This window comes from Gasterosteus aculeatus, chromosome 1 (assembly GCF_964276395.1).
Source record: "Gasterosteus aculeatus chromosome 1, fGasAcu3.hap1.1, whole genome shotgun sequence".
NCBI classification, from domain to species: Eukaryota; Metazoa; Chordata; class Actinopteri; order Perciformes; family Gasterosteidae; genus Gasterosteus; species Gasterosteus aculeatus.
The window spans coordinates 26201846-26214590 of record NC_135688.1 but is presented as its reverse complement, the minus strand read 5'-3'; the positions used below and the strand labels follow the sequence as shown (position 1 = coordinate 26214590).

General features: G+C 47.7%; 1 protein-coding gene across 2 annotated transcripts; it reads right to left on the bottom strand.

The window, feature by feature from the left end:
• Positions 1-566: 566 nt before the first annotated feature.
• Positions 567-12745, bottom strand: LOC120817256 (rho GTPase-activating protein 20). Of its 2 annotated transcripts, none has more exons than XM_078099466.1 (16): positions 12421-12745; positions 9675-9760; positions 8465-8638; positions 8194-8343; positions 7992-8033; positions 7814-7898; positions 7613-7690; positions 7323-7389; positions 6961-7137; positions 6679-6851; positions 6446-6610; positions 5905-6017; positions 5560-5752; positions 5089-5200; positions 4182-4960; positions 567-2257 (listed from the first exon to the last, which is right to left on the bottom strand). In XM_078099466.1, the coding sequence occupies exons 1-16, from the start codon at positions 12487-12489 to the stop codon at positions 1598-1600; spliced, it is 3123 nt and encodes a 1040-aa protein (XP_077955592.1). In that variant the 5' UTR covers positions 12490-12745; the 3' UTR covers positions 567-1597. The 2 variants fall into 2 exon arrangements, with proteins under 2 accessions (XP_077955592.1, XP_077955599.1); XM_078099473.1 differs by having other exon boundaries at positions 567-2254.

Sequence of the window (12745 nt, the reverse complement as noted above, 5' to 3'; positions counted from 1 at the left end):
CAACTGACACGGTGGACAAATTACCCTGAATTATTCAACTTTAAACAAGTTTATTGTGGACATGAACATGAGGTTTTATATCCATTTAATATGCTATAACTTCTTGGAAATAAAAAATCAACGCCACCTGTGGGTGCGCGTTGGTCGACGTGTCCGGAGCCTTTGCTCCATCTATTCGAGCTCCGCTTTATTTTAGAAGTCAGATCACATCAGACAACCATATCAGAAAATGGCATGTTCAGTTTACAATTTATCTCTACGGACTAAAATATAAGGCTATGGGGGAGGATATAGAATATACAATTAAAAAATAAAGCGCATAAGCTATAACCATACTCTACACAACTGTGTTGTGAGTGACAGGTGAGTGTGAAGGGACCGGTGGGATGTTGGTCTGTCAGTGGGGGGCTCGGGCTCTGTTGATGAGCCAGACTGCTGATTCATTAACCCTAAATTATTGACTCAGTAATTAAAAGATGTGTGAGAAAATACGTTAGTCACATTAGTATATAGTGAAAGCGGGAAAGAAATACCAGACTTCTTCAATGACAAACTCTTAAGCCACGTTATAGTCAGGTGATTTTATTTGCAAATGCAGCTTGTTAGCACAGCGTTTGAATACAGGTAAGGAGGCCTAAACATAAAAAATCAAGTGATCTTGTAGCTTATTTAAACAAAGTTCGGAGGTGCATAAAATATAAAGCTTGAAGAACATACTTGAGGGATTATATTTACACAATTTAAATTGGAACTGGACATACATGATAATGCAAATAAGGCTTAAAGAGACATTACAGTTTGTAAAACGCTCCATTGAAACCCCCAGTAGAGTTTTCCCATCACTGAGAATAGTTTGAGTATCTGTAAGTAAGTTAAGATAAAACGGCGTAATGGTACTAAATACAAAACTGATTCATTACAGAATAAGCTGTGCTCTTGTGATGTAAAACGCATAGTGGAGAGCTCAGCAGGGTCCCACACAAGATTTACATTACTGGTCTTATACATAAGCAGCAGCAACAAAGGATTGCATCCCATTCATTTGGTCAAATGTAACTATCGGACTTTCTTAACAGCAAAGTAGGGAAACAATACAAGTGAAAACTGCCCAATGTAGAGTCGACAGGCATCTGTTTTATCAACTTAATGTAATGCTGAATTATGTATGGACATTTGAATCTGAGGCCAGAAATCATCCCATTAAGCCTTAAAAAAAATCTGTTTATAGACGATTATTATAGAAATTCCATTGATTCATTTTGAATGAGAGATTGTACTTGTTCGTGATAAAAAGAAGGCAACTCTAGGTGGTTTAAATTGGCGTTTGAAACAAAACACGAGAATGAGGGTCCGATCCAACTTAGTTGATGCATTTGATACCGAGACGATCCTTCAGCAAATAAAGTAGTGTTTCAGCATAAATTACACATATTCCCTTAATGGCAAAAAGCTCAAAATGTACCTGGTATTTAAAAAAAAATATGTTCTACAAAAGGACAGACTCTAACTGGACGGTGACCACAAACAAGCAGAGTGAAGAACCAATAAGCGTGTTTTTAGGTTGTAAACAGAACGTGACTCTACGTTACGGTCGTAATCAGACGTAAGACTCCTCGGCAAACAGAAGCTGCTCAAAGTCCGGTTCCGCCCCGCTGCACCTCTTCAGCCAATCGCTGCGACTCTCCGCCAGCGCGGCCGTCACCCGCTCGCCGCTCTGGGGGTCCGACGAGAAGTAGTCCCTCACCGCTTTGGCCGCCGCCTCGGAGACCTTCGGCCCCGGGTCGCTGGGCCTCCGCGTCCCCCCGCCGGAGGCCCGGCCCGCCGCCGCCTGCCGCCCGGGTTCCGACCCCCGGCGCCCGCCGGCCCCGGCGTCGCGCCCCTCCTCCGCGGGGGGAGACTTGTGTTGCTTGAACAGGGACAGGGACGCCCCGCTCGGCCCGGGGACCGGAGACGGCGACGGTTGCCGCCGCCGCCGCCGCTCGCTGCCGAGCTGCTCGAAGGTCACCGGGGAGTCCGACGCGGCGAACCAGGGGGACTTGGGGAACTGGAGACTGCCTGTGGAGCGATGGTGGGAAGGGGGGCTGGATGAGTGGACCGGCCTCCCCATCGCGCGGCGTCTTTCCCGCCCTGCGTCCCCGGAGGCTCCGCGGGACGCTTTGGGCTTCGGCTGGCCGGTGGACATCGGTGGTGCTCGTCCCCTCGCGGCTCCTCTTTCCTGCTCCCCCAATGTCAGCGACTTATCGGAGGATCCTCCCTGCTGGCAGAAACCAAAGCGATGTCAATCAGTCCGCACACCGTTTAACTCACTATACTTTGTTTCTATGTGGAAGAAGTCATAGTATAAACATATTAAAAATAGCTCATAACAAAGTATGTAGAAAAACTAGCAGAGAAGCAAGTAAAAACTCATGAAATGACAGCGACTAAAGTTTATTTTGCAGTTCTGTCCTTCGGTCCAGAAGAAGTTGGCGAGGCTGGACGAGCTCAGAATGAAGACACATGCTGAACATTGTGTTGTTTCTTTACAAAACCACACGCCACATAGTGTTGCCTAATCCAGGGTAAATCGTGCTAATTAAAGCAGAGGGGCAAGCGGTCACCTTTGGGTTTGATCAGTTACCTCAAGGTCAAATACAAGAACCAGTCACCACGTGGCAGAATAGTGCAGATGCAGAGAAGTTGCCATCACTGTGTTTGTGGGTGTGTCATTGGGTTTCATGGTTTGACACTGGACCATAAGGCCAAATACGTGAAACCGAGTGTTCCAGAGGTGTGTGTGGGGTGATGGCGTAGGGGTGTAGCAGAGGGATACGGTCCCACAGGTTGTCGGTTTGAGGCTCAATCAGTGAATCTTGTAAGTTGATTTGACCTCAGCTTTGGTCATACGTTTTGACAGCCAACCTCAGGGTCAAATATGAGGAACAAAGCAGTGCAGATGTGGGATTGACTGGTGGTGCAGTGGCTTCAGTGAGTGAAAATAAAATATCCATCTGCAAGTGTTGTGCATTCAGGGTTCAAATCCTGGTGGTGGAGGAGGAGGTGGAGATGGGGGCAGTTTCCCCACTGGGCGTTTCAGGGAGGTGCAGCCTGGTGGTTATGGAGAAGGACACAAGGGGAAGGGTGACTTTTGAAGATTCAAAATGTTTTGAAGAATTGTGTCTGTGCATTTTGCGCTATGGCGCTTAAAGCTTGTTGCACCTTCCAAGGTTCAAGGCCACAACCTCCTGACTACCAGCATTTATAAGCCTGAGGGTTTTGACATGCTGGGACTTTAAAAGTATAGTATATCATGACTACATATTTGATGGCATACTATCAAATTCATTATTTTAACAGAATATACGCGGCACGTTGTACCATGCAATTGTGTTTTTTAACATTCAGCAATTTGCCTTTTTTACTTAACATACTATAGTAAGATTGTTTTTGGACATAGTATATGATGTCTTATTTAAACATTATATACCGTGACTTTCTTAAAAGGTTTCACACACTCAAATATGAATTCCATTTTAACAAACTACGCTTTCACTTCTCCAACCATCTATACAATGACCTTTTAAAGAGAATGTACTACAACGTTAGTACTTCACTTGTTAGTTTTTAACTTGCTATAAGAACTATAATATACTCCTTTTTTAACATGCTTTACACTTAAAACTTATGTTATATAAGGTTTGTACACAAAGAAATGTCTGTCAGGTTTATGAGCTTGTTTTTGACATTATACTGTGATGTTTTTGTTCTATGACACCATTTCTCCTGTGCACAACAAACTGATCCACAAACATCTTTATTTATTAGTATGATGTTCTCCTGAAGCTGCCACTTTCTGCGCCTTCCCTCAAAAATCTTTTTTACAGAAGAAGCTGAAGAGCTCAGGGTTAGAAAAAACAGTCACAAATAAATAAGACAAACGCATTCCGCCAGTGGGACACAGAAAACAATATGAATACTCATTGCAGTTCGTTAACCAGTTAACCGTCCTCAGGGAGAAAGCACCTTTGCTGTGTTCACGTGTGTGGACACAAGCTGCTGTGAACGTCTCTCCAGTTGTTAAAGCCGACTGACAGACGCCGCGTGACGCTACTGAGGAAATATGATCCATTTCTTTTAAAACGTTAGTAGCTGTATAGAACATCAATCAATGGCAGATCAAAATATTTAACCACTTCACTCACCTCGGCCTCCTTCTCCACGGTGTCTTGTTGGGTGAGTGACAGTCTGCGGCCTTTCTTCAGCCAGGAGTTTGGGTGGAGGCCCCTGCAGCCTTTCAGGGTCCCCCAGTTGACTGCTTCTTTGGGTTGGGTGGGGGCTTTTTGAAAAGTCCCCAGGTCCAGATGTCCACCGGCAGAACTTATGGTCATGGGTTTAGAGGCGAGAGAGGAGGGGGGGGAACCGGGGGGCAGATGACTCTTGGTCGGGTGAAGCCCGCGTCTGGGCTCCCGGGCGGCGTCACCGCTGGGGGAGCCGAGGGAGTCCGTGGAGGACCGGGTTTTTTCCGGGGAGGCGGGGGTCGGGGACAGGCTGGGGGAGCTCACCTCCACCTCCTTGTGTTGGAGCGCCACGCCGCCGGGTTTACTGGACAGCTCCTCGCCCCCGTGAGAGAGGCCGTGGCCCCCCCACCCAGGGACGCACGGACGAAACTCGGCCTCGCACGCCACAGCCGGCGCCGAGCGCCGCCGCCGCCGCTCATCCCGGCCGGGTTGAGAGGAGGGGTCGGCGTCCTCTCTCCCGCCGCCGCTCCGCCCCAGCGGGGGGGACTTCTCGCGCCACGGGGGGCTGTCGGTTCGGGCCGGCGGGAGGTCCGGGTCCTGCTCGCAGTCGCTGAACGTGAGGACGGAGTCCAGGCTGCCTCGCAGCGTTTTGGGTCTGGCGGATCTTCTGCCGCAGGCCGGGGAGTCCAGCTCGTTGTCCAGGCTGTCGTAGGAGGAGTCTGTCAGAGGGTACGGCCAGGAGTCTGATGGGGGGGGGGGGGGGGGGGACGGGACGAAAACAATGAAATGAAAAACACCTCTTTTTTACATTGCATGAATGCGCGGGAGCGACCATGTAGGCCATTTGAGTGCTGTCATATTTTTCCCGCACCTGATCCCATCTCGTCGGTCAGTCTTTGCGGCGGTCCTCCAAACAGGGAGGACGGATTCTCCCCCAGGATCTGCTGACAGTGCTCAATCATAAACTTCACTAGCTCACAAACCTGAGAAAGACAACGGTGGGTATTGTTATCGTAACTACCAGGACGACCTGGTAAGCATTCACCAAAGCTCCATTGTCTTAACAGTGTTGGACACTTTTCAAGGCTGCGTGGGAGCACTGTCCTGTTTTACGTATTTACGGTGCATCATCATTTCTAGGCAGCAAATAGTGGCAAAATGCTTTGTGAAACAAAGTACTTCTGTCCGGGCATTGCCCCCGGAGTTGTCTCCGTTCTTGTCAACGTAACAAAACGGATTACATCGCGTTGCAACAGTGCTGCGTGTCCAAAGTTACCGATCCATCCAGATCTGGGTCAAATTCCATAATGCATTAGCTGCTAAAGTGATGTTTCCTTCTTACCCTCTTGGTTTCTTCTCCCTCAACCTCAGGACTACAGGGGGCTCCGGGAGGCCAAAGCATGCTGGGAGCGATGCACACTGACAAATTGAAAGTGGTCATCTGATTCTCGTGGGCGTTGCCCTGGATACCATGCAGCAACGCCAACAGGTAGCGTAGCAACAGGGCGTTTTCCTTGGGCAGGCGGCATATCATCCTGCAGGAATAAACGAATGTGGGAAATAAAGTGGCGTAAAGCTTTGAAGGTCACGCCACATGTTCAAGCATCTGGAAAACCGCATGTTGTTTCCCAAAATCCACACCGTTACTTGACGAGAAGTGGAACCGGGTGGAGTGTGCAAATATTACCTCTTGACGTCCTGCACTTGTTCCTCCTCCTCATCCTCCTCATCCAGCACCTCCATCCACTCTTCATGCAGCTCGCAGCGGAACAGGCTGCTTGGGATGCTGCGCAAGAAATCCTGAAAGGAAACATGCGCGCCCCCATCACACATTAGGTGCCTGAAAATGTCGGCGTAAAACCTCCTCTCACAGTGAAAGTGAGATATTTGATTATGACATTATCACTTCAATCATTAATGTAAATGACAGTAACAGCACAGGTGCTGTGCTGCAAGTCTCATCCCTCGTCCACAGAGCCTCTCTGTTATCCCTCCAGATGATAAGAGATTATATTAGGCATTGTGAACAGCTTGTCCTGGTAACGCAGCTCTGGAAGCGGATTTGTTTTCCAGCTTACAGATCTGAGTCAATGAGGTGACGAGCACGTGTTGCTAAGTATTCAAACCCGCCTCGTTTACATTGAAGATCGGGGGGATGGGTGCTATTAAAAGGAAGAATAACCCACCGAGATCTGAAAACATAGATGAAACAGCTCGTAGCGTCCCACCTTAAAGACTCCCGCGATGAGGAAGACGTGGTCTCTGGAAAGAGGGAGCTGAAACCCTCCCGCGTCCAGATTGTCCCGGAGCTCCCTGACGGCGCGAGCCCCCGCCGACCGCCGGAAGATCCCCCGCGTCCATGAGCCCTCGTGGTACAGAAACGCCATCATGTCCTGGGCAAACAATGTTTCTTATTTATTTATTCTTTGCGACACTTGAGTGCGGAGGAAGCGCGACTCACCATCACCGGCTTCGGCAGAGCGTCCTCGATGCAAACGGAGCCGAGCGGCCGGCCGAACAGGCAGCCGCGCGGCGCGCTGGCGAGGGACAGCTCGTTCAGGTGAGAGGAGGAGCCTCGCCAGAAGGCCCAGGTGATGAGGGAACGCCTCCTTTTAAACGGCTTCTGACACCACTCTGAAAAATGCATTAAATTGATTGAAGGAAATGACAGCATCCCAGAGCGAATCGGGAAGCCCCTCACTCTGCTATGTCTGTGATTACTCTTTATGAATAATGACATCACCTGCGGACGCGTGCGGCAATTCCACGGGTCGCGGCTTCATGATGAACTGGCACTGCTTGTACACTTGCATCTGCTCCACCTGCATGGCCCTCTGTCCGTCGGCGTCCCTTCCTCCGCCTCCCTGAGACATGGTGTGTCTCACGTGGCTCATCTGGATGCTGAAGGGAAACTCGTGACCTGAGGCGGGGGGACAAGACGGCCCGCGTCACTCCCTGGAGGCCCGGATGTGACTGATAGCAAACGCAGCCGTAGCATTGTGTGATTTGCTCACACCCTGATGGAGGCGTACTGAATGAAGGGTACCAGTGTGTTTTTGAGGGCGCGTTCTAATTTTTTGTCAAACTGGACTGGAGCTCACTGACCAATCAGAGGATAAGGGGTGTTGTCCCTCTTGGAGATGACCCACAGCTGGAAGTCCTTCACATTTCCCTGAGCGAGACAGAGAGAAAAGATGGTCAGAAAAAACAGAGAACACACTCCCTCTGATGAGAGATTAACTTTAAGGATAGGCAGATATGACCAGGAGGTTGGCAGGTGTGTTCTTAGGAATCATAAAAGGAATTATATAACACTATTTAAAATTACTATTGTATTCTTTACATAATTGAAACTATCAAATAAATAACGCTGCAGGAGCAGCAGATTCACTCACGATGATGCTGAACTGCTGCAGGGCCAGTCGGATCACCTCATTGGTTGAATCCGAGTTGCTGACCGGGAGCGTCTTGGTCTGATGGGGAGAGAAGGACATGCTGACTTATGTGGTGTAGAATCAACAGAGACAATTGATTACATCTGGAATCTGCATCTTTATTAAGACGAAAGCTTGGATCAAACATCAGAGTAAACTTACAACAGCAAAAGTGTTGATTCCCTTCCCGTACACTCTGAGAGGAATGGTTTTGGGTTCCTCCCTCTCTTTCTCTTCTCTTATGCGACTGCGGAGAGAGGAAACAGGACGCGTCACGCCTCCCTTCTCTCTACACCTCAAGTGGACGCGCTCCACGCTGATGCGCGATGGCGAGCGTTACCTTTTCAGGAGGGCGAGCCATCTGTCCTTCAGTTCCGCCGAGCTGAGCGGGAGCACAGAGGAGAGGTCACGCACACCCATTTGACGCTCGGGTTCAAGCACGATTCTGCTCATTTGGCCTTTAGGACCTGCAAACACATCTACAGCCTGTGTGTGTGTGTGTGTGTGTGTGTTGGGGAGGGGGGGGGGTGGTTGTGTGTTACCTAAACACAGCCGCACAGTTACAGGTAGGCCAGCCCATCACAAAGCTCCTCTCTGGGTCCGTGCTCCCCTCACACACCTCGTCCATGCAGTCCGCCGTCCACATCTCGCACGCACACACCTGGGCCTTCAGCTTGAAGTGGTTGGCGGATCTGTGTGACGCAGAGCGCGTTTGTCACTTTCACATTCACTGCCTTAAGGGGCGAGGAGCAGCCAAGATTCTCCTTACTTAAAAGGATGAACACACATACACACACACACAGACACGCTTACTTGGCTTTGGCGATAACCAGCACGTCGGTGAACAGGAAGAGGTGTCGGTCCTGGGTCTGCATGCCGGTCTTCAGCTGGGCGTGTCCGTGGAGAAGGAACGACCTATCGGAGCCACTGAGGAAGGACTGGACCAAGGAGCAGGTCTCTGGGCACACGGGAACCAGGAAGCTCTCTCTGGGACACAAACGCACAGGCATGTTTTATTTTGACTTTAACACTTCAAAAAATATTTGCGTTTTGGTTTCTGTGGAAACTGCACCAACGTGGACTCAGACTCTTTCATGGCGTTGAAAGACTACAGGTTGATCCTTTAAGGGACACTATAGATATGCACAAGTGGACCTCAACTGTGTAAAACCACTTTGATGCGACGTTGTTTAAAACAACTTCTTACTGCGTTTCCCAGAGTAGGTGACTAATGCTAAGCAGCTGCTAACCCGGACGTCTCTCTTTATAAGGAGATGTTTCAAGGTTTATTTATCTGAGGGCATGTTTGTTAGTGACGTCGCCGGCGTCAGCTCCTCTTTTATTAGGGTTAGGTTCTCTTCCCCTTCAGCCCTCCGTCTCTCTCCCTCGTCAGCGAGTACGACAGCTTCCAAATACTGATGTTTCTACTCAGCTCAAAGGACCCCTGCACTCTTCGTTATGTAAATTGTGTTACGGAATTGTGAGTCACGAGTGCAGTACGGGTTCAGGGAATCTGCAGCTGTCAGAAATCCGAATCTGAATATGAAGCCGGGTACTTTAGCCAGAAGACACCAGTCCAATGGATTACGGTTAGAAAAAGTGGTAGAAACTACAACATTTACATTTTAGAAAGAAATCTAAAACAGTTGGATGCAAATTATGTGGATACATAATTTAATGTATCAGCATATATTGTGTTTAGTCCACTCTTTAGTAACAGTGAAGAGTTATGCCGTTAAACAGAAACCAGCATGTGGCGGCAGTGATCTGGGGGAGGGGGGGCTTGTTGTTCGTCGAGGTGCTACACCTCTGTAGGTGCCTTTTAATGAGGTTACTTCTTCTTCCCTTTCCCAGTCGGTACACTCCAAGACAGTCCTATTAATAGACGCCTGATCCTCTAATGAGACTGGTTACTGCAGGATTATCTATGCAAGGCGATGGAACACCTCCCTCCGGGTCGAGCCTGATGCGATTGTTTGCGTTTGTGTGTTGTCCCGAGGAACCGCTATGCGTGTCGCCGTACCTGGAGAGAGTCTTGGACCTGGTCAGCGCTTTGGTGATGACCAGCGACGGGGCCGACTGGCGCCGATAACTCTGAGACTTCATCCTCTGCCGGGGGAAAAAAGAAGAAACAATAAAGTCCATCCGAATCAAAATGCTGTCTGATCGCTGCCTTATAAACATCGATATGTTGAAATTGGAACAGACACAGTCCCTCTGCAGCATGTGCTTGCGGTGGCCGACAATTCGAATGTTTTGGATTTATTATGGCCAATATTACTACTACGACAGCACAAGCAACATGTATCTAAAATATTACTCTTCTCAAGCATTTAGATAGACATAAATTTAACTCTGGTTATTTAACGTAACTTTAACACTCCATTAATCGTTCTTTTGGGATTTTACACAAAAACAATTCAAAGGGAATTCCTAGTAGCAGTTTGTAGGATATTAGGTTATATATTGGTAGAATATAATATCCACAACTATGTTTTTATTAGTTTGGAATCACTTAGTAAGAAATTGTGTTTCTATGAGCTCTAAACCATTTATATCTACAGAGGGAAATGGGAAAGTTTCTACGGTGGCCAAGAAAGGACAAACCAAACACTATTGGTACTCCATTACGAATTTTTTAAACTTTTATGTCACCCAAAGGCCACCGTGGAAACACTGCCCTGCATAAGGCTTGCGTCCCACAAAGAGAAGGGCACATAAGTTGCCCACCCCCTCCCCCATGTTCGGGGCATCCAACGCTCCGTCGGCCTCCACCGGGAGGCAGGTTGGAGTTTTTAAACACGGAGGAAAGTGAAGACTAGCCGTGGGACAACATGCTACAGTCCGCATTGCCTGAATCCGCCTGTGACTTGACACTCCTGACCTCGCTCACTACTCCGCCGGCTTAGTGTGTGTGTCCTTATGTTTGTGGTGCTGCAGCAAACACATATTTCATAGCTACAAAGACAAGTTTCTTTTAAGAATGAAGCCGCCGTACCCGCATATTGAGATGCTATTTCTCTTTACCTTGATTCCATTGTCCTAGATTCCCCCACGCGGGTCACTAAAGGTTCATTCAATCTAATTGAAGACGGATTTGCGAGTGTGAAGCAAGGTGATAAACCAGGGTTACGTAAGCTCAGATATTTCATTGTGTGTCAGATTAACCCACTAATACGTATTGTGTGGTGAGTCGGGTGACGAGGTAAAGCAACCTTTAAGGCTCAAGTCGGTGACCTCACAGCTGCTTCTGTTACATTTGTCAATCCAACAGAACAGGGACACGTTGGGCACAAACTATAAGCATGTTGGTGGTTTACGTACATCTGGATTCTTTTGGGGGAGAAGCTTTGGGGGGAGGAGGGGGGGGGGGGATCAGCTCTCAACTTTCTTGCAGGATTTAGCATTGTTTGGAACTTGGGCTGCCAGCAAACTTTATATATTTGAAAAAGTCGGCTGAATTTTTTCCTCTATGGTTTCCTTTGTCTCTTAGCAGATTTAATGTTTTCTTTTTAATGTTTAGATGCCTGAAATATGTGATTACACAAGTCTAAGGAGGTTTCCTTCAGTAGGATGTCCCATCTCATCCTCATCCTGAGGGAAACATGTAGATCTATTTAATAGTTGTTGGGATCCTTTTGTCTGCGCCCAAAGCGATGGGACCAACTGAATGACGGCACAGTCTCCACGCTGTCTGCGAAAAAGTTTCACTCCAAAAAGAAAAAAATCAAAAGCTCCACAGTGAGAAAGGATCAATCCAACGTCCACGTAGTTCTGACCTTTCACAGTGTAATATCGGTGGTTTAGCGGGGTCACACAGCGGTGAAACATTCCTTTTACTGCAACCTTTCACTACTAAAAATAAACATAAGCTCACGTGTAGTTATGGAATTTGTGTTGGGAAACAAACCGAACTTCAAGGGATTTAAACTAATGGAAACTGCTACTACCAGCTGCCGTATTTGAACCAAGAACTTTGAAAATATATCATTAACTGTTGTTGTCTTAACTGTTCATGGGATTTGGGTTCATCCAAAAAAAAAAAAAAAAAGGAAATAACTCATAACTTCATATAACTGCATAACTCGAGTTTGAGAAGAAATCTGAGAACCAGATTGACGTCGTTGACAAGTGACTTAACAAAGTAGCAAACTTCTCATTTGAGAAGCTGCAACAAGCACCTTTTTTCATTTTTGTCTGAAAAATAACCGTTTTCAAAACGATGAAGTTGTATTAACTCCTCCACAGGACGACAGTTATCGACAAACTGCTGACTGGATCCAACTTTTTAAACAACAGTTATGATACATTTATACACTGTGATAAGGACGCATTAAATATCGTCACCAAGCATTCATTTTTGTTACATCATTCAGAGACACTTGAGGCATTTTATCTGTTAATAAATACATTTCTTTTAGAATCTCCTTATTTCTGCTGACAGCAACATTAAACTGTAATCAGTCATTTGTGAACTTATTATGTTTTGGGAGGTGATTCCACTAAAACGTTAACAAATTAACAAATTAAACTGTTTCACGTTGGTTGTGCTCATGTTGTATTTTCTAAACCATCATCCTAAAGAAAAAAGTTCCCAGTAGTTTGGTGGTGAACTCTGAACTCCTCCCCAGGAACAATTCACTCATTCATACATGCAAGGCAGCCCAAAGACAGACAAAAGACGCAACGAGCAAAGATTTGCTCCGCAGACTGTCTGCGCCTCCTTTGCGCACAACTCTTCAAAACGAAAAGTAGACTTCGCGTCCTACCGGTCTGTTGTCCCGCGGTGCGCCTCTCCGGGGGACGTCCTGTTGCTGCTGCGGAGACATGTTGTCCATCCAGCCGCCGGGCTCACTGTCCAGCCGCCCGCTGCGGATGCGGGTCAATGAGAAATCCCATTAATGAGCTCAGCGTCCCGGAGGAAGAGACCATCGCCGAGACGCGCTCGTTTTTACAGTCGGAACGCGAGCTGCGGGGCAGGGGACAATTAAGACCAAAGGAGGAGAAAAGCAAAACGGAGTTAATGCAGAGCTGTTAGCGTCTCCTCACTCATCAATGAGAGGCTGTGCTGTGACCAAAGGCCACCTCCAGTGT

Coding starts and splice junctions, on each gene's coding strand:
- LOC120817256 (XM_078099466.1), bottom strand. CDS start 12,489: ATGGACAACATGTCTCCGCAGCAGCAACAGGACGTCCCCCGGAGAGGC. Junction 8,344..8,464: donor CTGGTTATCGCCAAAGCCAA/GTAAGCGTGTCT, acceptor TGCGTCACACAG/ATCCGCCAACCACTTCAAGC. Junction 7,691..7,813: donor GAATCAACACTTTTGCTGTT/GTAAGTTTACTC, acceptor TCTCCCCATCAG/ACCAAGACGCTCCCGGTCAG.